Below are 25237 nucleotides of genomic sequence, written 5' to 3'. Positions count from 1 at the left end.
CTGCAGCTGCAGCAGCTTTGGCGACGTGAGGAACTTGGCAAAGTAGACCTCGCGCCCCATCTCGTGCGCCGCCTCCTCCATCTCCGCGTCCTCGCCCTCGCCCCCGCTGGCGGCCGCCGCCTCGTCGCCACCCGGAGATGGGTCGGCGGGCGCAGCCTGGAGACGAGTGTGACCCACAGGGGGTGTGAGGTGCGAGAGTCCCACAGGCGCGAGGCCGGGGTGGGTTGTGCGCAGCCTCAGCCGAGGGCGCGGCGTCGGTTGAGACGATGTTTGCGAAGACCTGGAGGACGGGAAGGGGGGGGCGGGGGGGCTGAGGTTGCGAGGGGCGAGGGGGCGAGGGGTGGCGGAGGGGCGGAGACGGGCCGGAGACGGGCCGGAGGAGGGGCGGAGGAGGGGCGGAGGAGGGGCGGAGGAGGGGCGGAGGAGGGGCGAGGGTCCGATGGTGCGCTGAGCCTGCAGCACGGTCTCGAGGCGCGAGACGAGAGTGGCCCATGACTCTGGCTTGACGGCGGCGGCGGGGTCGGCGAAGGCGGCCTGCAGCCCCCAGAAGGAGGCGTACAGCGACCCGTCCTCCGCCGCGCTCCCCTCCTGCTTGTCGTCTGCCGCCTCGTCGGGCTGGAGCTCGAGGTCGGAGGGGGCCATCGCGCCCTTGAGGTTGACGCCGGAGCGCTCCGAGAGCGGGAGCATGTACGCCATGAGCAGCAGCACGCGCCCGCAAAAGTTGGTGTTCTTCGACTTTGAGAGCCGGCGGAGCAGCTCGTTGCAGGTGCGGATGAAGGTCAGCTTGGCGCGGTTGTTGGTCGAGCGCATCAGCTTGGCGAGCGCCGCGCCGCGCTGCTCGATCTGCGGGAAGAGCGCCTCCGATTCGGAGATGACCTGCGAGTCGAAGAGGTCCTCCATCAACGCGAACGGCGTGTTCAGGTCCGCCGCCCTCGCCGTCGCCAGCTCAATCGCCCGGTCGATCAGCGCGACGACCAGCGCGCCGGCCGCGCCGGCGCTCGACTTGCGCTCGAGGAAGATGCGCATCGACAGCTCGAGCGTGCCCCGCTCCTCCGCGTCGAGCGGCTCCGCCTTGGCCGCCGCGCCGTTGGCCCCCTCTGCGCCGCTCGTCGCCGCCTCGCCGCTGCTTGCGCCCGCGCCCCTGACGGCGGCGACAACGCTGTCGACAAAGGCGGCGCCCGCCAGCCCGTCGGCCCGCACGCCCTCCTCTAGGACTGAGGCGAGGCGCGACTGCGCGGCGGCGAAGTTGTCACCCGACATGGGCTCGCTAAAGCGGGCGCTTACTTTTCTTTGTCTTTTTTGCCTTCCAGAAGGCTTGCGTAAAAGAATTCGCGGGTGGAGCAATCACCCTACCACACACGCTCAGCTCCTCAGCCGACACCATGACACCCTGCTCGTTCTCAGCGCAGCGCTCTTGCATTCACACCCGCACAGCACCCTGAGAGGTATTTTTATGTTCCCCCACCCGGGTGGGGGAATTTTATATTTAGCAATATGAGCCGCCGTCCCCACTCGAACTCGAGTCCGCCGACCGCTATAGGTCGAGCGGGGAGGGAGGCGCTGCCTCCGCGGCGGGGACGGAGGCGACACCTCCGTCCCCACCGCCATTGGTTCGAGCGGCAAGCCTTAGGTAGAGCGGGGACGGAGACGTGGAAAAGCGTGCTTGTGAGTGGAAGCCACAAGCGCGCTGGCTCCGGTCGTTCGTAAATGAGGGTGTTTTTCTGTGTGTGTGTTTTCTTGAAGCCTTTCTTAAACTGGGTAACGAACCCCTGTCACTCCGTGAAGTGAACAGAAGAGAGGTGTGAACAGACTGGCGTGCTGATCGTGAAGAGGCGCCATGTCATCGGACACCGAGAGCACGGTCTGCGACCCGCGGTTAGAGGTCGCACCCGAGCCGCAAGTCCCCAATGATAATGGAGGGGAGTTCATGAGCAAGTCGCTGGCCGAATACCTCACCACGAATGAGATTAAACACACCACCAGCTCTCCCTACTCGCCGAACCAAAACGCCATCGCCGAACAGGCGATGTGGCGGCTCTGTTCGGTGGCGAGGGCGATGCTGCTTGAGTGCGGACTCCCTACCTGCCACTGGGCGATGGCGCTCACGCAAGCAGCGCTACGACTCAACATCACGCCTCGACGCACGATCCGAGCCGGATCCAAAATTAAAGGCGCGAGCCCCGACCCAAGCGATGTGGCCTGGACCACCCCTTATGAACGTCTAAAAGGGCGCAAGCCAAACGTGCGCTTCCTGCGTGTGTTTGGATGCCGGGCCTGGGTACTCAACGAGCCTATCCAAGGACGTGCCAAGCTCGAGTCAATCGCAACAGAGGGATGGTGCATCGGGCCAGCGCGATACTCGCGTGGAATGGTCATTTACATCCCCGACAGCGAATCGCCCAACGACTTAACAAAAGGCAAGTACAAGATCACCCGGAACATCCGGGTAGACGAGTCGTTCACGCCCAAGGGACGCGTCGACAGCGGGCCATCACTAGCGCCTCCGATCGTCGCGGGGAGTGAACGCCCCCAGGCAAAGGACGTGATACTCTTCCGAGTCCCTGCCAAAGCTAAACCGGGTGACGTGCTCGATGTCACCTCGCCCAAGACGGGTAGAAGCGTGCAAATACGCGTCGCCGAGAGGATGTACCCAGAAACATACTGGACGGCGTACGACACGACCATCCCGAACGCCGACGACGCTGTCTTTGGCACAGCGCAATCGATAATCGACGCGAGCGCTGATGGAGCCGACGCTGGGAGCACCACTGCACCCTCGCGGGGCCTTCCCACAGAGGGGGTGCTAGTCGGCGGCAAAAGCAAGCAGCTCAAGAAGATATCCAAGCGCGCTCGCAACAACGCCATCAAGGGTGGCCCCGTCAACAGCCCGTCGTCTAACCCGACACTTCCACCAACCTGGGTGACAGCTGTTCCAGGGGGTGGCGCCTCCGGGGACGATGTCACCTGGGCAACTCCGGTCCCACCGCCCAGGGTGACCGCTGTGCCCGGAGGGCCCAAAGGTACTGACGTGACTTGGGCGAGCGTCGCTGGGCGCCATGACAGCCAGCAGCCTACACCCCAAGCCTCGGCTGAGGGGGTGGACGGCGCGCAGCTCGTGACTGCGAACATGACGCATACAATGCGCATGCACAGGACAGACTTCGAGGAGCTCAGTGAGGCTCTCGAAGACGGTGACGAGGAAGCGATCGAGCAGTTCATCACCAAGCAGAAGATGTTACGAGGCGATGACCCCGACATCACATACACGGTCGGCATCCCCCCAAGCTGCAAGTCTGCCCTAACGGGCCCTGACAAAGAGAAATGGATACCGTCATACACTGAGGAGCTAACGGCACTCCAACAAAATAAGACGTTCTCCGTAGAGGACATCCCCGCCGGCGTCCATGTCATCGACCCAACAGTTGTGCGAGATGTCAAACGTGATGAGAACGGCCGCCCAGACCGCTGGAAGACGCGCGTCTGCGCTCGAGGCTTCATGCAGCGGCTGGGCGAACATTACTTCAACACGTTCAGCAACACGGTTCGATATGAGACGCTGCGACTACTTATGGCGATAGCCGCAGGCAACGACCTCGCCCTTACGAGTCTTGACATCAAGACGGCTTACCTCAACGGCTACATCGAAGGGGGCGTCCAGATCTACATGCGCTTTCCTGCCGGATGGCACTTTGAGGGTGACGGATTCGACTACACCTTCAAATACACTGGTGATCACACGCGCAAGAGGGGGCGTCCCGAGCGTGGACTACGATTGGTCAAGGCCATCTACGGTCTGAAGCAGAGCGGAGCACTCTGGGAAGAGACGCTCCGATCGTTCCTACTCTCCATCAACGCCATCCAGTGCGTCGTTGACCCGTGCCTGTGGCGGTACTCCAAAGGCGGCAACACCCTGCTCTTCGTCGTGTACGTTGACGACATCGTGATCGCCTGCTCCAACCAAGACTTTCGCGATGCGTTTGTGAGCATGCTCCAAGAGCGATTCACATTGCGCGACAATGGCCCACTCACCTGGGTGTTCGGTTCTGCCGTCGAGCAGGACCTAGAGCAAGGCACCGTTAGCTTTCACCAAAAGCTCTTCATTCAAGATACCGTCAAGGAGTTCCTGGGCGACGACCCCCGCCCCAGTAAGCGCGCCGTACCGTGCAACGACGACATCACCAATCTCACCCACCTCGAAGAGGGTGAGATGATGCACCCACGATACGCCGAAATTGTTGGCAAGATAGGGTGGTTGGCCAACATCTCCCGACCAGACATTGGCTACGCCTACTCGATGCTCTCAAAGTTCCTAAAGGGGGGCGGGGAGCGCCATTTCAACGTTGCCCTTGGCGTCCTCGCTTACCTGGACAAGACCAGGGACAAGACGATCACCTATCGCCGCGAGGCGGATGGCAACCTCGCCGATCACATCGTAGAGCATGCCGACTTAGCCAGCTTCGACTACGACAGGTTCGTGCCGATCATCTTCTCGGACACCTCTCATGGCGGGGAAAAGCCTCAGGCGGGATACGTGATTTTTGTGTGCAATGGGCCAGTCTCTGCACACGCTGGACGCCTTAAGTCCACGCCCACCTCATCGTCCGAAGGCGAGTATGCCATTGCGACCAAGGCCACACAAGCGGCCATCGCGGTCTCGGACACCATCAAGTTCATGGCCGAGGACCTACCCGACTACAAGGGCAATAAGTCGGACCTCGGATGCACAATGCCGCTCTTCTGCGACAATAGGGCGGCCGTGCTCCTTAGCGAGGGCAACACCTCCTCGAAACGCATGCGACATGTGGCGACTCAGATCGCCTTCCTGCGCGAGCAAGTGAAGGATACGAAGCGCGTTAGGCTCACCCACATCCGAACGCAGGGGCAAGTGGCCGACCTTTTCACGAAGCCACTGACAGCGGCTGTCTTTCACCCTCTACGCGCATTCGTCGTGTCGTAGCGCCGAGTGACCACTCGCCGACGCCCACCCACGTGATTGAGGTGGTGAGCAGACGGAGGTTGCGTCACCGTACCAGCAGATGCATGCATGAAGATGGCCAGGAACGAGCCAAGCATGTGCAGCGGCTAGGATGTACAGCAGGAACGCGCCGCGTACACCAGCTAGCCACTGAGGGGGTGAGCTGCTCGTTCTCAGCGCAGCGCTCTTGCATTCACACCCGCACAGCACACTGAGGTATTTTTATGTTCCCCCACCCGGGTGGGGGAATTTTATATTTAGCAATATGAGCCGCCGTCCCCACTCGAACTCGAGTCCGCCGACCGCTATAGGTCGAGCGGGGAGGGAGGCGCTGCCTCCGCGGCGGGGACGGAGGCGACACCTCCGTCCCCACCGCCATTGGTTCGAGCGGCAAGCCTTAGGTAGAGCGGGGACGGAGACGTGGAAAAGCGTGCTTGTGAGTGGAAGCCACAAGCGCGCTGGCTCCGGTCGTTCGTAAATGAGGGTGTTTTTCTGTGTGTGTGTTTTCTTGAAGCCTTTCTTAAACTGGGTAACGAACCCCTGTCACTCCGTGAAGTGAACAGAAGAGAGGTGTGAACAGACTGGCGTGCTGATCGTGAAGAGGCGCCATGTCATCGGACACCGAGAGCACGGTCTGCGACCCGCGGTTAGAGGTCGCACCCGAGCCGCAAGTCCCCAAGGGGCCGGGCCAGATAAGGCGCGTGCCCCAGCTGTTCACAGCAACAGCACGGTCTACCCCCGTCGTCCCACCCCAAGTGCAGCAGACACCCGAGCAGGCTCGCAAGCTCGAGCTTTCTGCAGCAGAAATCTACGAGGCGCAACAGCCGTGTGTGAAAGCCGACGCATCACCGCCAACACACACCGGCGCCTTGTACCCGAAACCGAACCGTCGTCACCGCCACACACACCTGCGCCTTGTACCGGTGGCGTAGGTGACACCCACGCCGATGCTCGATCGGTCGCAGAACCCGTCCGGCTCCCGCCTGTGGTGGATGACCTGCTTTGGCTACTGGCTGTTCGGCTCCTTCGGCCTCTTCTTCTCGCTCAAGGAGTGGCTCGATCCCGCCTTCTCCGACTGGCTCGCGCCCGGGCCCGGCTCGCCGCTGCTGGGCGACTCTGGCCGCATGCTCGTGTTCGAGGCCGGGCCGGCCGGCGTCCAGTCCAAGCTGCTCGGCGTGCAGGCCAACCTCCTCGAGGGCGTGCTGCTCGACGTCGGCGCGCTCTCCCTCCTCTCGTGCTGGTTCGAGTCGCGCCGCATGCAGCTGCTCACCGCCTACGCGGCGCCCGTCTCGGCCGCCTACTTTTTGCTCAACATCTTTTACTTCCAGCTCACCGGCGCGCCCGAGATGGTGCCCGCGATGCTGCTGCTCGGCGCGCCTCCGATCCTGCTCTCGCTGCTGCGGCTGAAGATCTTCCTGCGGGACGAGGCGGCGCTCGCAACCTACGCCGCCTACCTCGCGGCGATCGGCGCGGCCGTGCTCGGAGGCGGCCTCCTGCTGCAGCAGCGCGCCGAGGCGCACCGCGCCGACATCCACCTCTTCGTGGCGGTGCGCGACCATTTCACATCGAACGGCTTCACGTGGACGGCGGGGCTCGACTACCCCGACGGGTTCAAGCCGCCGCGCGCCAGTGGCTGGCTCGGTCTCTTCTGAGCGTCTCGTTGCGCGTCAGTGTCCGTGCGCCGCAGCCTCCCTCCTGGGCTGACCGCCCCCCCGCGGCCGCCGAAACGGGAGCGAACCAACGACATCAACGCGGGTGGAAGAGAATTAGAGAACGAGAAGGAGCTCGCTCGTAGTACAATGTAGTAGCATCGGCGCATGGCCGGCATGCACTTGGAAAGAATTTAAGAAAATCAACTCTCTGTCTCACAGCAGTGAGCAGACAGGCTCGAAAGAAAACAGACAACCCAAGGGAGGGATGGGAGGACGGCACGCGCCGCCCCCACCACACTTTGACACACACAAAAAAAGGGTTTTGAGTGTGCTGACTGCTGTGTGGTCAACGATTCTCATGCCCACACAGAAAGGACCAAAATGATGTACAAAGTTGCTGAGGCCTCTGGCAAGCAGTTTACTATGTAAACCCAATTTTGGTGTTTATAACATTTTTGGCTGGCCGCCTGGCAGCGGGGGGCCAGCCCCCGCCATGGGCCCCGCCGGCTGCGCGGCACGGAAAATCTCCTAAGTCGATTTGTACCGGATTTTGAAGATTTTGGCAAAAGTGCGAAACCGAAAATGGCGTTTAAATTTGCGCACCTGCTGTCCGCCGCCTGCGGCGGCGCTGCGCGCCGCTGGCGCGCGCTGCGCGCGCGTTTTTGTTTGGGGTGCAGCGGCGCTGCGCGCCGCCGTAGGGGCGCCTGGGGGGGGCCTGCACAAAGGATGCGAGCTCGAGCACATCGACGCAATCGACGGCGGCATCGAGGAGGGGATCAACCTGGGTGGGGGTGGGGGATGGGTGGGGTGGGGTGGTTTGGGGGGGGGGGGGGGCCCTGGTGGGAAAAGGGGGGGGGGGGGAGCCGTTGGGTCACGTGACCAGCAGCGGTCACATGACCAACGGCGTGCGGCGTGGACGTGCCCCTGCGGCGGCGCGGGCCCGAACCCCCGGGGCATGTGGGCGGCGGCCGGCGCGAACCCCTCGGCCCCGCGGGCGGCGCGGCGGGGCCGCCGACGCCCGCGCCGAGCACGGGGCCCTGCCGACCCTGCGGTGGGAGGGGAGGTGGGTCGGACGAGCACGCGGGCTAGGCGCGCGGCTTGTGTCGTGCGTGCGCGCGTGCGCGCGAGGAGAGGAAGGGGGCGGTGCGGCGGGGAGGGGGATACCTGGGGCGGCGGGGCAAAGGGCGCGGGCGCGCCGCCGAGCACGCCGGCAACGCCCGCCGGCTGCGGCACCTGCCGGACAGTAGGGGGGGGGAGCGTGGCGTGGGGCAGAGGGGAGCGAGGAGGGGCGAGGCGACACAGGACGAGCGCGCGCGTGCGCGCACGTGGGCGGGCGGCGGGCGGCGGGCACGCACCTGGAAGGGCACGAGAGGCACGAGAGGCCCCAGAGTCGAGTGCTGCACCGAGTTGACGTTGGCGCCGTGCTCGAGCAGGAGAGCCGCCGGCGGCGCGAAGTGCAGTCGGTCAGCCGGCGCCGGTCCATCGCATGCCGCTGGCGCCGGGCCGTGCGATCAGTCGAGTGAAGGGTTGGCTAGCCTTGCCGTTCAAGATGAAGCCCGCCATGTCGGCATCGGCTGCTGCACGTTGAAGGAACTGGGCGGCCGAGCCGACGACGGGCACGATCCGCTTGCTCTCCTTGTGCTGCAGCCACGGTAGCTCGCGCAGCATCCGCCAGCCGTCCTTGCAAAGGTAGCCAACGACGCCTCGCGAACCCTCGCCGACCAGCTCGAGCATGTTGTTGTAGGTCGGTTTGGTGTTCTTGCCGAACATCTGCGACAGCGCGGACCTGCCCGCGACCACGTGGACGACGCCCGCCGAGTCCACGAGCGTCCATGATGGCTCCAGCGCCATGATCGACGCGGATCTTCGAGGTGTTCAAGGGGCGCCGGTAGATCTTCGAGGTGTTCACGCGGATCTTCGAGGTGTTCCAGCGGCGGTGGAAATGACTTTCCTCATCAGCGAACCTCCGCCCAGCAAAAACTCAGGACCCGCTGACGGTGACAATCGTTGTGTGTGGTGCTAGCCGTCGCCCAGAAAGAAAGAAAGAAAACAGACAAATCCAAACGAGGGATGGGGGAGGAGGACAGGGTCCACACCTGCACGAGCAGGATTTTGGAAGGACGATCAGGGGCACAGGTGGGGCTCTCCTGCTCCTGACAAGGGACACGACAGGCTCGCAGCGCGGTGCACGGCGTGGACTCCCAACTCCACTGGCGGTCTCATCTCAGTCTAGCGACCTGCCTCCAGCTTCTCACCGTCGCCCACACTTGGCATGCAGTTGAGTGATTTTTTTTTCAGCAGCGGAGGGGGGGTCGTTGCGGGTCGAGCCGAGGTGCGAGGACGATAGAGAGACCGCGGATGCAGGCGCGATTCGTCGACCAAGGAGAGCCGGCCCGACCCCGGAGGGGAGGCGACACGATCCAATGCCGCCGCCCTCGCCCAAAGGGAAAAGGCAAAGTTATATTGCAATATAGGAGCGTCATCTTGTAGTGAACAGGCCGAGTTCGCGGTTTGAGCGCCCAGCGCAGACCGACCGACCGCAGGGGGGGTCCGGTCGGCGGCCGCGGAAGACCGCAAACCGGAGGGGGGGTCCGGTCGGTCGGAGCGCAGACCGAGGGGGGGGTCGGTCGGGTTGGCTCGAGGGTCACACCGCACACGCTCGCCACAGCTGTGAATAAATTAGTATCTCGAAATACTAGAGACCAAGCGCCCTCTCCCCGTCTAATCACTCCTCGTCGTCCGAGTTGCTGAGCTCGAGACCGCCCTCAGGTTTGGGTCGGAACACGAGCTCGTCCATGTCCACGCTCTGTTCGTCGTCGTCGTCCAGAGGGAGAGATTTTTAGCAATACCAAACAACTCTAACACTCACACGTCATTTGGGGCCTGGAGCCCTGTTCACGCGCGCGCGAGACGTGCAGACAGGGTTGCCAGGTGAGAGCGAATGGCGCGGTTCACGCCTCGCACAACAGAGAGAGAGATGCGCTCTGCATGGTGGGACATAAAAGAAAGCGAGTACTTGGGCGAGTAGGCCGTGCGGTCGACGCTGCCGCGCGCGGCTTTGCGCGCGAGTTTGTTTTGTCGTCCATGATTAGCTTCGCCGGCGACACACTGTACCCGTTGACGAGCCGCTTGAGCGCGGCCAGCACCTCCTTCTGCCGGCCGCGTGCCCACGGGCCCAGCATGCAGTAGAACTCCTGGAAGGTGAACTGCTCCTGACCTCCTCCGACTCCAATCGAGACTCCAATAAGAGGTCCACCTCCTTCTCCACCTATGTGTGGGGTCGGGCTCGCTCGGTCGGGCCTCGACGAAGAAGTCTCCTTGGATCTTGGCTGCGTGACTAGTTTTCATAGTGAAAACCGGCGATTTCGAAGCGCCCGTGGCGGTTCGCGAGAAGGAGGGAGAGCGTTTGAGGGGGCTCACACGGCAAGGACACCGACCGAGGGGGGGGTCGGTCGTCACATCTCCCGCCGCCGAGAGAGCGAGCGACCGGAGGGGGGGTCCGGTCCACCTCGGGGGCAGACCACCGACCGGCGGGCGGGGCCAGAATCCTCCCTTTCCATTGCGGGTCGGCCGTCCAAGCCGGCGTCTTGCGGCCTCGTGCAAGTCAGATGCGGCTGACGTCTCTCAAGGGTGTCTTTGTCGGCTCCGGCTCAGAGGGCCTGCAGCAGCCCGAGGTGGTGACAGAGATCCTCTCTCTTGCCGGGAAGGCGCCCACGGAATTGAACGTGCTCTACATCGGGACTCCGACGTACGAAAAAGCACAGTCTCGCGAGAACCAGACCAAGCTCCTCGCCGCGGCGGGCTGCAGCGTGACTCACCTCAAGACGACGCTCGCGGGCGACTGCACCGCTGTCGAGATGGAGGAGGCGTGCGCGGCGGCGAACATCATCGTCGTTTCGGGCGGCAACACGCTGTATGGCATCGACCGTTGGCGCGCGACCGGGCTCGACCGGCAGCTCAAGGCGGCAGGAGAGCGCGGCGCGCTGCTGTGCGGTGGAAGCGCTGGCGCGATCTGCTGGTTCGACGGCGGGCACTCGGACTCTGGCGACCCGGACACCTACATCAGCTCCGCCGCTGCCCCCGCCCCGGCCGGCGCCGACGAGGCGACGACGTTCGCAGAGGGCGGGGTGGCGGCGCAGTGGGATTACGTGCGCTGCCCGGGCCTGGGCTTCCTGCCCGGATTGTGCTGCCCTCACTTTGACAAGACGCAGTCCAACGGCGTGCTGCGCGCGCACGACTTTGACGAGATGATGCTGCGGCACCCAGGAGAGAGGGGCGTCTGCATCGACCACTTCGCCGCGCTCATCGTCGACGGAGCGCGCTACCGCGTCCTCTCGCTGCCCGGCAAGCCCGGCTCCGTCCTCGGGGGAGCCTTCAGCGAGGCGCGCGCGGGGTTGCCGGGCGTGTGGGTCAAGGAGGTGGCGGGGGGCGAGGTCAAGACGTGGCTTGCGCCGGCCGACGGCTCGCTGGACGAGCTGCTGCGCGAGCCAACGGCCGTGGTCGAGGACAGGAGGCTCGCAGCCATCCGAGCCGCTAACCCGTCGCCAAAGGAGCTGTGACCGGTGGTGACGGGGATCCGAGGCAGATCCGAGGCAGATCCGTGCCGTGCCGTCCCCACCGGCACCGCACACGGCCGGCCACCAACACTGGCGGGCCCTCTGCCTCTCACTCACCTGTCTCTGGTGTCTGGTCTCTCCTGCAGTTTTTGCGTTTCTCATTTTTCTGCTCTCCCACTTTTCGAAGTGCTAAGATGTGTCCCCGGTGTGCGCAGTCTCACGGCGCGCACAGCGGCCGCTCCGCGGCCGCGCCCCGGAAACCTGTACTCTTTTGGCCAACGCTCCACCGGCTCGGGGTCTTTTTTGCCTTTTTGGAATCAATGCACAATGGGTCACATGTTGGAGATTTGCAGGAGCGCCCTCGCTGCGCACGCGCGAGAAATGGAGAGAGACACTGAGAGAGCCGCAGCCGGCCGCAGAGAGCTTGAGAGCTAGAGGTGCCACCCCGTGCCAGTTCACTTGACGCCCTGCGCGTGGGCCGCGTCGTCGTCGAGGGTGTCGTCGTAGTCGTGCGCCGCCGCGCCCCTCCGCACAGCGTTCCCGACCTTGCTCCTCGCCTTGCCCTCCGCATACTTCGCGACATGTCTCAGGTACCGCTCCCTCTCGGGCAGGGTGGGCGCGACGTACGGCAGGCTGGTCGCGCGGCTGAGCCACGCCTGGTACCTCTCCCACACGCCCCCCTCGCCCGAGGCGGGCACCGCAAACCCGCGGTAGTGCTCGAGCGCGTACAGCCGGTACGCATACGGCAGCAGCACGCAGTCGACGAGGCCGAGCGAGTCGCCGCCCCAAAAGTGGCCTCGGCTCTCCCGCGTGAAGGCGCGCAGGCCGTCGAGCACCTTTGCGAAGCCGTCCGCCCGCTCCGCCGCGTCGGTGCGGACCAGCGCCTGGTAGTAGCCCGAGGTGACGCTCTTGTTGACCTGCTCCGCCGCGACCCGCGCGGCCGCTCGCTCGAACGGGTCGGTCGGAAGCAGCGGCGGCGCAGTCGAGCCGTTGGCGGCGGCGAGCTCGTCGATGAACTGGATGCATACGATCGACTCGGTCACGGCGCGGTTGGTGGCAGGGTCGAGCAGCGTCGGCACCATGCCCTTTGGGTTGGCCGCCAACAGCGCCGGTGACTTCCAGTGGTACCACCAGTCGCTCCGCTCGGTCGCCTCAAAGTCCTCGTCCCCGGTCGGCGCCCGCTGCTCCCAGCCAAGCGACTCCTCCCACTCGTAGGGAACGGCCTGGCGGTGGTGCTCGAGCGCAAGCGTGGCGCGGTGCGCAAACGGGCAGAACCAGGCCGAAAAGTACCGGAGCGGGGCGGCGGCGGTGGAGGATTGGCCGCGCCGCGAGGTGCGGAGCGTCGTGGCAGCTCGGAGCGTCGTGGCAGCTCGGAGCGTCGTGGCGGCTCGGAGCGTCGTGGCGGCTTCGAGCGTCGTGGCGGCTCGGAGCGTCGTGGCAGCAACGCGTTGCATGCAAGAAGCAGCAGCGCGGGCAGTGAGCTCAGGGTTCCAACTTTTTCCGGGGCATGGTATGGGGTCTGGCAGGTGGAGTGCTCTCTACTGCCGCGGCGCCCCTGTCGGTTCGGAGGCGCCCGGCGGCCGCGCGCATGGTGCCGACGTTGACCGGCTGCTCTCGCGGCGCCGAGACGTGCCGCTTCGGTCACGTCACGCGCGCTGCGAGGTGTCTTTTGGCATGTGCGCGCTTGCCAAAGACGCCAGCAAGCTCGCCTTCCTTGCCTGCGGCCGCGGGCGTGCGGGCGGGCCTGCCAGGCTCGGCGACGCGCCGCGCGGGTCTTCGTGCTCGCGACCCGCGACGAGCCAGCATGGCTCGTCGCTCGACGGTAGGGTGCCCACAGGACCCAAAAGAAAATAGCTTTCTGGCTCAAAAAGGGACGCACGCGGCAAATCTGATGTTGGCCAGTTCCAATAGGAGAGAGGCCTCTTCCGTTGGGGGACCGAGTGACTAGGAAACGAGGGTTCCCCATTGTGAGCCGCTCCAGCGCGAGCGTGACACTGCACTTGGCGCCGAGCGCCCGCGGCTCAGACCTTGTGCAAGCCGACCCTCGGTGGGCACGCCGGTCCGGACCGATGGCGCTCGGTGTGGAGCAAGCAAGACCCCCCCCCCCCCCCCATCGGCGCGCGCTCGCCATTCCAACGGCCGCCAGGAGCACCAAGAGGACTCCTCATGGCTGTGCCCAAGTGGGCTTCGACCGGCCTCGGCTGGGGGGGCGGGTTGTCCCGGTTGCGGACGCCTTCTGCAGCCCCCTGGGCGCGACTCAGCACCCCAAAACTGCCCCTCGGCGGCATACAGCACTGCCAGCCAGCCTCTTCCTCCTCCTCAAGGGCTGTACTATAGGCCATATTGCGCCGCCTCCTACTGGCAGCCGGGCGGGCGCGCGCCGCGGGCGCCTCGGCGCGCGCACGGCTCGCAAAGTTCGAACGAGTACTGCCGCCCGGCCGCCTCAAGGCTGCCGGGCGGCAGTACTCGCCTCGCAAGGCGCGCACCGGCTGCTCTGGCTGCTGCGCCGGCGGCCGCTGCGCTGGCCGCTGCTGCGCCGGCTGGCGGGCGACACGGCCGCCGGCGGCCGCTGCGCCCGCGCCTTCCCTCGCGGGCGCCGTCGCGCCGCGCGCGCCCAATTCTGCTGGTACACGGCACGCGTCGTCACACAGCCGCGGAGAACAGGCGGTGCTGTGCGCGAAGCGCGCGCGATCTCGTACTTTTAAGGCTGGATCCGGCCATTCCAAGGGTATACCTTTGAGAATCCCCAGCGTCCCACCCTCCTAGTCACACTCTCAATATCTCGACTAGCCAACACGAAGTGCTGCGATCGGGGGTGGCCCATTTCTTTTTTCTTTTCTTTTTTTGGGTCCTGTGGGCACCCTATCGACGGCCTGTCCAGCATGCTCTCGGCACTCTGTACAGCGTCGACAAGGTGTCTGGGAAGGCCGACAGGGCTAGAGCGGCCGTCTCGGGCGAGATGGCGCGCTGAATGCTACCATGACTACAGTGGGTTAGACGCCTATAAAGGAAAAACAGCAAGGCTAAATTTCGGCGGCTAAAAAGCAAAGGACGGGCGCTTTTGATCGGCAAAGCAAAGTTGGAGTAACGGCGACCGCGTCGCCACAATGCCAGTCGCCTGTCGAGCAGCCTTGGCGGCGCGCATGCGCCGCAGGGTTGACCGACAGCCGCGCGCCTCGAGCCTCTCGCTCCACTCGCGGCACGACGCAACCCGCGCGCCGGTCAGCGCAACAGGAGTATTGCGACATGCTGCACAACGCAAAGGACAGCACTGAGAGGTAGGCGCCAGTCGCCCACCAGCATGTCTCAGCACCGGGTGAGGGAGCACATGCTGCGCACGCTGATGCAGCACGAGGTCACCACCAATCAGGCCCTATCGCCACCACACACGGCCGCCCTCGAGCACCAGCAGCCGCGCTGCGCAATGCTCAAGCTCAGGAGGCCACCCTGCTTCTCGCAGCTTTGTGCAGCGCAGCGAACGAGCAGCGCCGCACCCGGCGGACCCATGGCGTGCTCAGCCAGCCGTGAGGCGGAGGCAGGCCGAGTGAGCGCGAGCCGCGCAGGAGACCATGCCCCGCGCACCGGCGAGAGAGTGGCGCGAAAGAGTGCAAGTCGCGCTTGCTTTTGCGTGATGTGTTTAACCCTTTCAGGCACACATTTCGAGCGAGTGAAAACCAACTCCTGAGCACGGCGCCGCAGGCGCCTGTTGATAGGTCCAGGTGATAGCCCTGGATGGGCAATGCATTCGCCTACTTGGGCCTCAGATCGCCCGACCGCGTCCCGGTGCTCTGTGGTCGGATTTGTGACGCCGCCGCACCGCGCCGCGGCCGGGGGCCCGCCGGAGGACGAGGATGGCCGTGACGGACCGGGACGAGCTCTGGGAGGTTCAGTGTCAGTGAGTATATTGTAGAGGCCACCCATGTGCACAATATCTTGACTGAGAGCTAAGCCAGGGGAGGCGATGCCGGGGCCGTACAGCAGCTTGATGGTGCTTCGCCGGCGTAGAAGCGGCCGCGGCGGGCTCCGGGTGCCTGAAAAGACGGATTTACGTGGGCTGTGGGAGATTTACTGTCGACTCAAACGACACTGTGCCGTGATCCTCTCATATATGGCTAAATATTTACCGAGCCGTTTTAAAGTTCTAACGCTACGACTGGAGATATATCGAGATTGGGTCCTCAGGACCCTTATGAGAGAGTCTACTCGCAACTCGCTTAGTGTGGGTAAACCATAAAAGTAGGTTTGAATTCGTCCACGTAAGGCTGGTGAGTGGTTGGGGTGGCCTCAGGCATCCCCAAGGGAGCCTCTGCGGTGCGTGCGAGCCCCGCAGAGGTGCGGGCGAGAGGGCGGCCCGAGCCCGAAAGGGCCCGCCCTCGGCGGTGCTCTACATGGTAACGGATAAGAAGAGAAACACCCCCGGACTGGGACGCCGGCAGTCGAGTCGGGACACGCTGTGGTTCAGACGCGGTGCCACATAAGCAGCTTAGTGATTGTCGAGACTTAAAGTGTTTCGTTTGAAGAAACGCAAACCGGACAGACGGTACTATGGTCACCAGTAAACCATAATTCGACTTTGAGGGATCATATCTCAAAAATCCGGGAGATAGCATAGCCTTATTGTTGCATATTATGCCACATAAGGTCAAACTCGACCCCACAAGCATCAAGAACCCGATGCTCCGGCTCGACTGTGCCGGCACACTGCCTCCTCGCGCCAGCTGCTCGCAGGCCGTCGCGGCCCGTGGTGCACCAGAGAGAGAGGTCGACACGTTGCCCCCGCCGGCGAGTCCGCGCGGCTCAGGCCGGCCAGAAGGTGTGTGGTGGCGGCACCGTGGCAGGATTGCGGAGAAGAGCTCGCCGAACGCGAGCAGCAGATGGCCAAAGTGGGCCAGCGCGAGAGCCTCGCGAGCGGGCGCAGAAGGAGCTCGCCGTGACACGATGCCGGGCGGTGGTGGTGCTCTGGCGGCTGTGCACAGTGGGCAAGGTCAGGCTGCAGCAGGGCAGCACGATGGTAGTGCCCTGCTGCAGCCTGGCCTGACATGCACAGGGCGAACAGAGGCGGTACTATCGTCCGGCGCTCGTCGACGAATCTGGGCGAACTTCGACCGCCGCCACAGCTGGCCACGAGCACGCAGCGACAAAATGTTGACTGTACGGAAGTTGAGGCTGGTCGAGAGGAAAAGGCTGCCGTGACTTTTATGGGCTGCCGCGACTTTTATGGGCTTCTCTGTTCATAGTACCGTATACGGTACTATTTTACCCACACTAAGCGAGTACCCTTATGAAGCAAAAGTTTGCGAAAACTTCTTCTTTTTTGCCCTTGTCGTGCCAGTATAATAATAATAATAGAGCAGTCTTCATCTCCCGTAGAGATGGGCAACGCACGAACACAGAGGTACAGTGCGCACCCCGCCCCGCTCACAGGGCGTGCATCACACAGGTGGACTGTGTGACTCCTCGGGTTTCTGGGGACTCTTGACAGAGGTGTGCTAGTCGGACGGTTCCGACATGTCCGGCGGGCAGTTTGGGCTCAAGTGAGGGCCGGTCGCGGTCGCGGCAGCGCGCCGGGCCTGGCTAGGGCTGCCGGGAGTGATCTCGAGACGTGCCAGTGTGCTGTGAGAGAGGTCGCAGGAATTCTTCTTTTTTGCAAACAGCGAGGGCCAGGAGGGCCGCGCACATTGGTCGCCTCCTGCACATGGAGACCTTGCCTCCGCCGCGGCGTCGCACTCTGTGGGCCGCGGGGCTCCTCTGCGCTGCGGGCTTCGTCTGCGCCGTCGTCCGCATTGGGCCTAGCCGTGACGGCGGCGCGCACATCGAGACGTTTGTGGGCGGCCTCCTGCAGGACAGGGAGAAGGAGTGCCGCCGGTCCGACTGGTGGTTCCGCGGGCCGGTGGACGCGATGGCGCGGGCGGTGGTCGCGGACGTGCCCAACCACCCGCACATCTCGGCGATGCCCTTCAACCTCAAACTTGCCACGACGGTGTCGCCGTTCCTTCCGAAAGTGTACACCGACGTGACCGAGATCGTGTTGCTGGAGACGTCGGTGCGGGAGGTGGACCTGCACGAGTGCCGCACGCCGCTTGACTACCTCAAATTCATGCCGCGGCTGATGCCAGACTCGGGCACTATCGAGCTGAAGGGGCTCGAGGTGATAGGAGAGTGCCACCTCGACACGTCGGGCATGTTTTACATTGGCAAGCATCGGGGCAAGGCGCTCGCGCGCACCTTTGGGAACCTCAGCCTGACCATCGAGTTCGATGGCTTCAACCGCAGCCACGTGACGGACTGCCCCGGCCAGTTTGACACCTCCATCTGGTGGCCAGACGACGCAGCCGCCTTCAAGGGGAAGCATGTTTACGCCATTCCGCCGCCTTCGCCGCCGCCCGCGCAGCGGCGCAGTTGGTACAGCCGCTGGTTCGGAGGGGAGGAGGGCCCGAAGGCGAGGGGCCTCCCCTCCGAGCCCGAGCCGGAGCCCGACCCTCCCGGCTGGACCCTCGAGGAGAGCAGGGACGAGCTGATCGACCTCGGCATCCCGCTCGAAAAGGGGACGCTGCACCCCCCCCGAGAGCCGTGCTGCAGCCGCCCTAGGGCCGTCCGAGAGCCACCCTGAGGGCTCCCTTTCCCCACGGGGGGGGGGGGGGGGGGGTAGAACCCCGTAAAGGCAAACTTCCTTGCACGTGGACCAGGGCGGCAGCTCGCCACGTGGCAAAGACACAAGGAAAAAGGACGTACGGCGAGGCCGCACCTTGAGCACGCGTTCATAGCCCCGATACAATGGTCGTCGAGCTTGATGTGCAGTCCAACACGCCGGTGGCGGACGAGGTGCAAGCCACCACGCCCGTGACTGAGCCCACGGCGACCGGCACTCGCAGAAACGGCTTGCGTCGCCTGATCTCCTTTGCGCGGCCAGGGCAGCGCACACCTCGAGGCGCAGACAAAGAGACGGAGGGAGTGACTGTGCCAAAGCTGGACCCGAGTTGCAAAAATCTCCGTACCTCGCTTCGCGGCACGCACGCGCCGCGTGCAGGCTTTGTCCCTCGGCTCCGAGCTTCCTTTGTCCAGGCGCGGCGAAGCCTTCGAGTCTCGATGTGCGGTGGCCCGAGGAGGGGATCAGATGCGACGGAGCGCTGGTCCGTTGAATCGGAGGAGCAGTCTCCGGCCAAATGAGCCCGTGAGGATCGCAGCTGAGACTACGCACGAAACCACGTCGAGAAGGGGATAGCGAATCTCGATCTTCAGCCCGAGGCTACTAACGGAGACTGACGTACAGACCAGATGTGTGAGTGTCACGCTTTCACGGGGAGGGCCACCACGGCCACGCCACACGCACAGGCACATCCGGCCCACAGGGGCAGACGCAGAGGCTGGAGGCTACACCGTATTCCGATTGTCAATATCCTGAGAAATATCCATATTGTGAAAGCTCCAGGTGCTCCAAGAAATATTCCGGTGTGAGCGAACCTCTTCGCTGTTTCAACAACCGAGACATTCCAGCGCCTTGAGGGAGTCGCGGAGGAGGAGGGATGACGGAGGTAGTGTGAGGACAGGCCCCAACAGCCATTGGGACGAACGAGGGCCGCGACGGCGGCTCAAGCGCGGGGGAGCCGCTCCGCCGGGGGAGGCAGGCGCATCTCGCTTCTCGGCAGGCGGAGATCGTGTGATCAGTGTGCGAACAAGATCCCGCACGGGCGGGGTCCTGTTCCTTTTTAACCATCTCCTAGTAGTCTGTTTTTATTTATTTATTTACCGACATTCCACGACCGCCGGCCCGCGCGGACGGTGCACTCCGCTCGCGCGTTGTGTCGGCAGCGCCGGGGCGCCACCGTGTCCGTGAAACGCGTGTGACAAGCTGACAACTACGCACTGTTCCGCAACCGCGACGGCCACGGCGGCAGCGTGGGTGGCGGAAGGAGGGCACTGCTCGGGTCGTCGGGCGCGTGCAGCATCTCGACGGCGGCGCGGATGCGGCGCACAGACGCTTCGCGAAGCGCCGCCACCTCGAGCACCTCGTGCGGCTCCATCGACGCGACGAGGGCTTTGCGAGCGGCGAGCAGCCGGCGCAAGGCCTGCGGCGAGGGGGAGGGGGAGCATCGGCACACGCATCGGTGGCGTGTCCAAGGGCGGCGTGGGGGGCAAAGAGGCGGAGGGAGGGGAGCACGAGGGGAGCACGAGGGGAGTGACACGAGGGCAGAGAAGGAAAGCGCCTCCTCCACGCTCACGCGGCGAGCGTCGCCAGCGACAGCCTCCAGCTCCGAGGGCAGGTACGCGAGCGGGTCTCGCTCCTCCACACCCAAGCCCATGTGGCTCGACGCGACGGCGGCGGCGGCAGCGGCCTCGGCCGCCGCTGGCCCTCCGCCCACGGCCGAGCCCTCGACAGGGGCGGGCGGCAGCGGCGGCTGGCTCGGCGCCCTCACGAGGAGGTAGCACGGCTCGGTGGAGGCGCCGAGCATCTCCGCGGCGGCCGAGGTCCTCCGCAGCGCCAGGTACAGGCCGTCGTACCTGTACCCCGGCCCGCCCTCACCGCCGGCACCCTCGACCACGCGCACGACGCGAATCGGCCGGCGAGACGACTCATTCGGCTGCAGCGCGCGCAAGCACGCCTCGCCGGCCGCCACCGCAGCGGCGCCGTCGGAGGCGCCCGCGCACCAGCCGCGCAGCAGGAGCCGCTCGCCGTAATCATCGACCGCCCGCGGCTCGACGCCCGGCGGCGGAACGATGATCGATTCGACGCCGAGCACGCTGGGCGTCACGTCCGAGAGAAAGTGTCGGTGCACGCCCGCCGCGGCCAGTTCGGCGCGCCGCTGCAGCACGAGCCCGACCGGTACACCGTCCACTGCGCCAAAGGCTTGGCTCGGTGCGCCATGCAGCTTCAGAATGGCGTTGAGCGCGAGCAGGTCGGCGCGAGCGCCGCCGTTGCGGCCAATCGCCGCGCGCCCCTGAGCGAGCTTGGCAAGGACCGAGACTGGCTGCGGCTCGAGCTCCATTCGCAACACTGGGACTGGCACTGGCCAGGGGGGCCCTGGGGGCACTGCCCGCTGGGGTAATTTTTTTGAGAGCGCCTTCGTTGTTAATAGTACAAACCCAATGGTTAAGAATGTGTGCACCCGTACCACAGACAACAGACAGACAGGCAGCAGACAGACAGGCCCATAGCAGCGCCAGCAGCGCCCCGCTCGGCACACTCACTCCCTCATCCTCTCCTGCGCTTCCAGGTCGCGTCGCCAGAGGGCAAGCCCGCCGCCGCCGCCGCGCGCCGTCGCGATGTCCTCGTTCGCCTAGATGCACGCACGACCGGAGGTGGAGCGGGCGGAGAGGCGGCGGGGTAAGCGACGCTGGCAGCGCGGGCGCCGAGATCCAGTTGAAGAAGGCAGGCAGCTCCCTCTTTGCGCGGGCGACATTAGACTTCGAGCCCAAACCGGACGCCGCTCCGATCTGGGCGGCGCCGCCCTTTGGCAGCGGGATGCGCAGGCCGAGGAGCGAGATCTCGTCAAAGTCGAACGTGAGCTTGCGTGTCCCCTCGTTGAACTCAAACGGGCCGAAGAATCGGACCAGCGCGACGTCGCCGACGTAGATGCCGTTTGTGATGGCCATCGGCTCGGTGGTGGTGTCAAACGTCTGGACCGCCTTGAGCGGGAAATAGTTGATCTTCCCAATCTTCTTCTGCGTGTCCACGGTGCCCGTCGTGAAGCAAAGCCGCCAGGCGCCGTCGAGAGCGTCCAGCGTCGCACCGCCCAGCTTCGCGTCCGCCTTGGCCTCGGCCCGCATCGTCTTCTCTAGCCCGACCAGCGCCTCGATGACGGCGTGGCTCTCCTCGGCACGCGTCTCCGCCGCACGGACGAGGAGCGCCACCGCGGCGGCGGCCGCTGCAGGGGTGCTCGCAGCCGGCGCCATTTGCATGCGCACGTCCGCGCCGCCTGCGAGCGCACTGCTTGGCGGCTGTAGTGCGGCGTGCATACGGAAGGAGTCGGCGCCTTGAAGCAGCAGAAAGAGGATATTGAGCGGCGTCGGTCGGCTCATTGCTATTGCCCGGGAGGGGCAATATAGCCGGCCGAGAGGTGGCGAGCGAGCGCTTGTGTGAACATAGGACGTATTTTCTTCTCAATAACAAGGCTGTGAAGCTCGCACCTCAACCTCTCACAGACCAGCGCACAGCGCCATAGCCCATCGGACGTATTTTCTTCTCAATAACAAGGCTGTGAACAGAGTTCGTACACCGAGCAGCAGGGTGGAGCTCCGCAAGACCGAGGGCCCTCGGTCTTCACAGCGGAGTGGCTGGGGCTAACCAGACAGTGCACACATACAGCGGCAAAAAGAAATCAGCGGGGCGACAACAAACTAAAGTGATGGTTGGTGGTACTCTCCCCTGCAACCGCAGTCCTTCCTATGACATGGCAGGCCACTCTTAAGCCCTACTACAAGCATCAGATCACCCACTTTGGGAGGGTTGACATCGTGAACAGGATTCCGGGAAAAGAGAGGAAAGCGCAAACGACAAACAAAACAAAAATCTCTCTCAAACGACCGAGCGGGAGCTCCCCATCTACCCCATCATGAGGGCCGGCCAAGCAAAAAAATAATACACCGCTGCAAGGAGAATTTTGCAAGGAGAATCTGCCCGTGCGGGCACACCAAAAGAAGAAAAGACTTACTCAATGCAATAAAAATTGGAAATTGCGAGAGACTGGCCGCGCACTGGCACGGAAACGGGGACAGACGCCTTCAAAAAGATTTTTTGGCGGCTACTGTAGTTCGGTACACGAGGGAGACAGGTCCGCACACGCCCTTGAGTCCTCTCACGCCGACGCCGACGCCTCCGTTGCCGTTGGCACGTCTTCGCTCTTCTCTTCGAGGTCCCCTGCAGAGGCGCCCCGCTCAGCCGACTCGCGGGAGGCCACCGACCAGCAATCGTCTAACCGGGCCACCGTGAGCCGGCGGCTCGCAAACGAGTCGGAGACGCGATCCTCTTCGCCGAGGCTCGCGGAGGAGCGCTCGCCGCCGCCGCCGCACCCGCCGCTGCCGCCACCGCCGCCGCCGCCGGTGTCAGCAAGCTCACCTGACCCTGTCGGCTCCTCGGACAGCTCGCTCTCGGGCAACTCGGACATCCCCTTGAGCCCCGCGTTGATGTACATGTCGAGAGAGGAGCGCCGGCTGCGCCCAGATGGCATCTGTAGCTCGCTGTGTCGCGTGAAGGGCAGCCGCGCCACGATCGCCGTGATGTCGTCTCTGTAGTTTCCCTCGGACCGCTTCCACCGCTGGGCTGCCGCTTGCACGAGCTTGGCACAGCCCTTGGTTGCGGACTCGGGCTCAGACGCCACAATCTCGCACGCCTCCTGGCTCGAGAGGAACTCCCAGACGCCATCGCTCGCAACGATGAGGAAGCGGTCGCCGTCACCGTCCGGGCTGCTAGCCGGCTCGATCTCAAAGCGCGCGATCAGCGGGTCGGCGATGACGCCGTACTTCTTGCACTCGCCGTCACCGATCGAGCGAGACATGGCAAGCCCAACCTTCCCATCCGCCCACACGCGAGAGGGGCGGCCGCCTGGCACGCCCGCCGTCACCAGGCCTCCAGCCTTGCGTATCCTCTCGGACTCCTCGGGCATGTCTGGCTTGCAGTCGACGGTGAGGTCGCGCGCGCAGATCGCGCCGTTGGCTCCGTACCCCATCACCGCCCGGGAGTCCCCCACACACGCCGACCAGAGCGTCGTCCCGTTCAAGTAGACGATCGTGGCCGTCGTCCCGCAGGTGGTAGCAAAGCGGCCTCCGCGCCGCTTGAGGATCTCGGTGTCCATCTGCAGCACGGCACGCACGATGGTCGCCGCCGGGTCGGCTCGCAGCCGCAGCCCCTCCTGGAGGAGGCCGTACGGCAGGGAGCGCATGCACTGCTCCGCAACCTTCTCCCCACCTACGCCGTGTCCATCAAAGACGCAGAAGAGAGCTTCGTTCGAAGACGAGTTGAAGGGCCAGTGCGCGACGCCGCGGTCCTGGTTGACCTTGGCAAAGGTTGTGCCACGAGGGCCTGGGCTGACGCCGTGCCGGGTCGCGTTGCCGAGCACATCTGCTAGCTTGCCCTTGCTCACACCGGCCACTGATGATGCGCACGAGGAGGGTGGCGAAGCGAGCTCCTCTGGGGCATGCGCGATCGAATGCCGATGCGTCTCGCCCGGCAAGCTAGAGCTGCTGCTGCTGCTGCTGCGGACGGACAGCTCCTGCAGCTCCTGGCGACGCTGGATCCTCCACCTGAAGACGTCCATCTTCGGCGAGCTTTTATCCTCCGTGCTCCGTGCACGGTAAACGCGGTAAACGCCCTGAGAGACTATGGAGAGTTCACGTCATGACGGTTAGCCGCTGTCATGACGGTTAGCCGCTGTCATGACAGCTGCCAGCTGTCATACAGCAAACGACAGCGACAGTGACACCTACCTGTCACCAGCTGTCACCAGCTGTCACCAGCTGTCACCAGCTGTCACCAGCTGTCGTTGCTGCTGTCGTTGCTGCTGTCGTTGCTGCTGTCGTAACCATCCCCGACGGTCCAACTGTCACTGCTGCTGTAATTGCGCAGCTGTCATTCCTGCTGTCATTGCTGCTGTCATCGCTGTCGTTGCTGCTGCTGTGCTGTCATTGCTGCTGTCATTGCTGCTGTCATTGCTGCTGTCATTGCTGCTGTCATTGCTGCTGTCATGAGCACCCCTGCAGGACAGTGTGTGGTGCCACTAGCGAGAGAGACAGGACACTCAAGATATAGATGCATGCGCGCGAGACCGCTCACTCGCACGCCCGACGCCACATGAGAAGCCCTCTCAACAGTAGCCACGCAACGCACGGTCAGCAGCAGCGGGCGTGAGTCGGAGAATCTGCAAAACCCTTGCCCTCCTTCCTCCAGCATGTGCCGTGATGGGCTCCAGCGCTGGTTCATCTGCCGCTCAAAAATCTCACGCGAGCGAACGGTGTCAATCCTCAGCCGCGAGGATTGGGACCTTGAAATCCACGATCACAAGCAAACGCGCAGAGCATTGAGCAACACACCTCGGGTTGAACCTCTCAAGGTGCATGCTGTCACCGGCAGTCTGCATGTGGATCGTAGACGATGACTATGGCTGGAATAAGCTCAAGTTCGTCACGAGAAGAGCTCCAATGCCAGCCAGCTGGCTATCCCACACGCTCGGCCGTCGGCGGATCAGCCCACTTTCTTCGTGTCAAAAGAGCGGCGACATGAAAGCTCCGAGCACACGCATGGTGCGCATGAGGCAAGCAGGTCAGGGCCTCTCGCCGGCTCCAATTGGCACCAAGTGGCACCAAGTTCCAAGTTCCAGCACACCAAGTGGGGCCGACGCAGGCGGAAAGATCACAAGCGCCCGTCGAGCTCGCTCGACTCTCTACATCCACGCGCACCGGTGTCTTATTTTAGTCCATGGGGTGTACTGCACAGATGGGTGGGTGGGCGGTTGGGCCCGTTCACGAGGGCTATGGCTGCCTCACGGCTGTGCCTGTGGCGCTGCCTCGCTGTCGCTGTCGCTGTCGCTGTCGCTGTCGCTGTCGCTGTCGCTGTCGCTGTCACTCGCGGGGCCCCGCGCTGACATTGTCACCGCCTGTCGTTGGCATTCACTGGCTTCACTGTCACTGTCACTATGGCTGTCACTGTTCCTGGTGCCTTTCACTCCTCCTTGGCAGCTGGCTGTCACCAGCTGTCACCAGCTGTCACCAGCTGTCACCAGCTGTCACCAGCTGTCGTTGCTGCCGTCGTTGCTGCTGTCGTTTCGCAGCCGCCGTCATGACATATTGACCACGTCATGACGGTTAACAGCCGTTTTAACCGTCATGACGTGAACTCTCCATAGTCTCTGACGCAAGTTCTATAGCGTACTCAGAAAGGGTGGCAGCATTCTTGTTTTCTTCCGTGGTGTACCTGTGTTAGTGCCCGTGCGCGCCAGTCCCAGAAAGAAAGAAAACAGAGACCAAGGGAGGGATGGGAGGACGGCACGCCGCCACAACACAGGGATTTTAAGGAAAGAAGTTTCCTAGCCGTCGCCCGAGCACTCGGGCACAAAATTCTTATT

The 25237-nt window shown here is 64.1% G+C and overlaps 8 protein-coding genes across 8 annotated transcripts in view; 2 read left to right on the top strand and 6 right to left on the bottom strand.

Annotated features, from left to right (window-relative positions):
• EMIHUDRAFT_457729 (hypothetical protein) overlaps nucleotides 1-1260 on the bottom strand; it is a gene marked incomplete at both ends in the record, with an annotated part of 3914 nt that extends 2654 nt beyond the window's left edge. The window contains 3 exons of the mRNA XM_005776874.1: nucleotides 49-156; nucleotides 463-931; nucleotides 1004-1260. Coding sequence (XP_005776931.1) covers nucleotides 49-156; nucleotides 463-931; nucleotides 1004-1260 — 834 coding nt within the window. The remainder of the gene's footprint in view (nucleotides 1-48; nucleotides 157-462; nucleotides 932-1003) is intronic.
• A 4193-nt stretch (nucleotides 1261-5453) lies between these two features.
• On the top strand, nucleotides 5454-6811 carry EMIHUDRAFT_367662 (hypothetical protein; the record flags this gene model as incomplete). Its single annotated transcript, XM_005776873.1, has 3 exons — nucleotides 5454-5459; nucleotides 5740-5805; nucleotides 5908-6811. 3 exons carry the CDS (start codon nucleotides 5454-5456, stop codon nucleotides 6625-6627), a joined length of 792 nt encoding a protein of 263 aa, XP_005776930.1. The 3' UTR covers nucleotides 6628-6811.
• Nucleotides 6812-7161: 350 nt separating this feature from the next.
• On the bottom strand, nucleotides 7162-8516 carry EMIHUDRAFT_457728 (hypothetical protein). The gene is made up of 4 exons (XM_005776872.1): nucleotides 7983-8516; nucleotides 7793-7860; nucleotides 7611-7673; nucleotides 7162-7411 (listed from the first exon to the last, which is right to left on the bottom strand). The coding sequence occupies exon 1, from the start codon at nucleotides 8476-8478 to the stop codon at nucleotides 8092-8094; it is 387 nt and encodes a 128-aa protein (XP_005776929.1). The 5' UTR covers nucleotides 8479-8516; the 3' UTR covers nucleotides 7162-7411; nucleotides 7611-7673; nucleotides 7793-7860; nucleotides 7983-8091.
• A 1719-nt stretch (nucleotides 8517-10235) lies between these two features.
• EMIHUDRAFT_315428 (hypothetical protein) lies at nucleotides 10236-11186 on the top strand (the record flags this gene model as incomplete). The annotated part of the gene is made up of 1 exon (XM_005776871.1): nucleotides 10236-11186. The coding sequence occupies one exon, from the start codon at nucleotides 10236-10238 to the stop codon at nucleotides 11184-11186; it is 951 nt and encodes a 316-aa protein (XP_005776928.1).
• A 452-nt stretch (nucleotides 11187-11638) lies between these two features.
• Nucleotides 11639-12637, bottom strand: EMIHUDRAFT_115873 (hypothetical protein; the record flags this gene model as incomplete). The annotated part of the gene is made up of 1 exon (XM_005776870.1): nucleotides 11639-12637. One exon carries the CDS (start codon nucleotides 12635-12637, stop codon nucleotides 11639-11641), a length of 999 nt encoding a protein of 332 aa, XP_005776927.1.
• Nucleotides 12638-19039: 6402 nt separating this feature from the next.
• EMIHUDRAFT_238432 (hypothetical protein) lies at nucleotides 19040-20167 on the bottom strand (the record flags this gene model as incomplete). The annotated part of the gene is made up of 3 exons (XM_005776869.1): nucleotides 19040-19249; nucleotides 19367-19465; nucleotides 19598-20167. 3 exons carry the CDS (start codon nucleotides 20165-20167, stop codon nucleotides 19040-19042), a joined length of 879 nt encoding a protein of 292 aa, XP_005776926.1.
• A 117-nt stretch (nucleotides 20168-20284) lies between these two features.
• Nucleotides 20285-21144, bottom strand: EMIHUDRAFT_367657 (hypothetical protein). Its single transcript, XM_005776868.1, has 2 exons — nucleotides 20532-21144; nucleotides 20285-20458 (listed from the first exon to the last, which is right to left on the bottom strand). Exons 1-2 carry the CDS (start codon nucleotides 21072-21074, stop codon nucleotides 20366-20368), a joined length of 636 nt encoding a protein of 211 aa, XP_005776925.1. The 5' UTR covers nucleotides 21075-21144; the 3' UTR covers nucleotides 20285-20365.
• A 1285-nt stretch (nucleotides 21145-22429) lies between these two features.
• EMIHUDRAFT_54889 (hypothetical protein) lies at nucleotides 22430-23173 on the bottom strand (the record flags this gene model as incomplete). The annotated part of the gene is made up of 1 exon (XM_005776867.1): nucleotides 22430-23173. A coding segment is annotated over one exon (744 nt), but the record flags the coding sequence as incomplete, so codon positions are not given.
• Between the last annotated feature and the right edge of the window lie 2064 nt (nucleotides 23174-25237).

Source organism: Emiliania huxleyi, assembly GCF_000372725.1.
Source record: "Emiliania huxleyi CCMP1516 unplaced genomic scaffold EMIHUscaffold_270, whole genome shotgun sequence".
Lineage (NCBI taxonomy): Eukaryota > Haptophyta > Isochrysidales > Noelaerhabdaceae > Emiliania > Emiliania huxleyi.
Note: the sequence above shows the minus strand (reverse complement) of the source record. Positions and strands in the feature narration are given on the sequence as shown.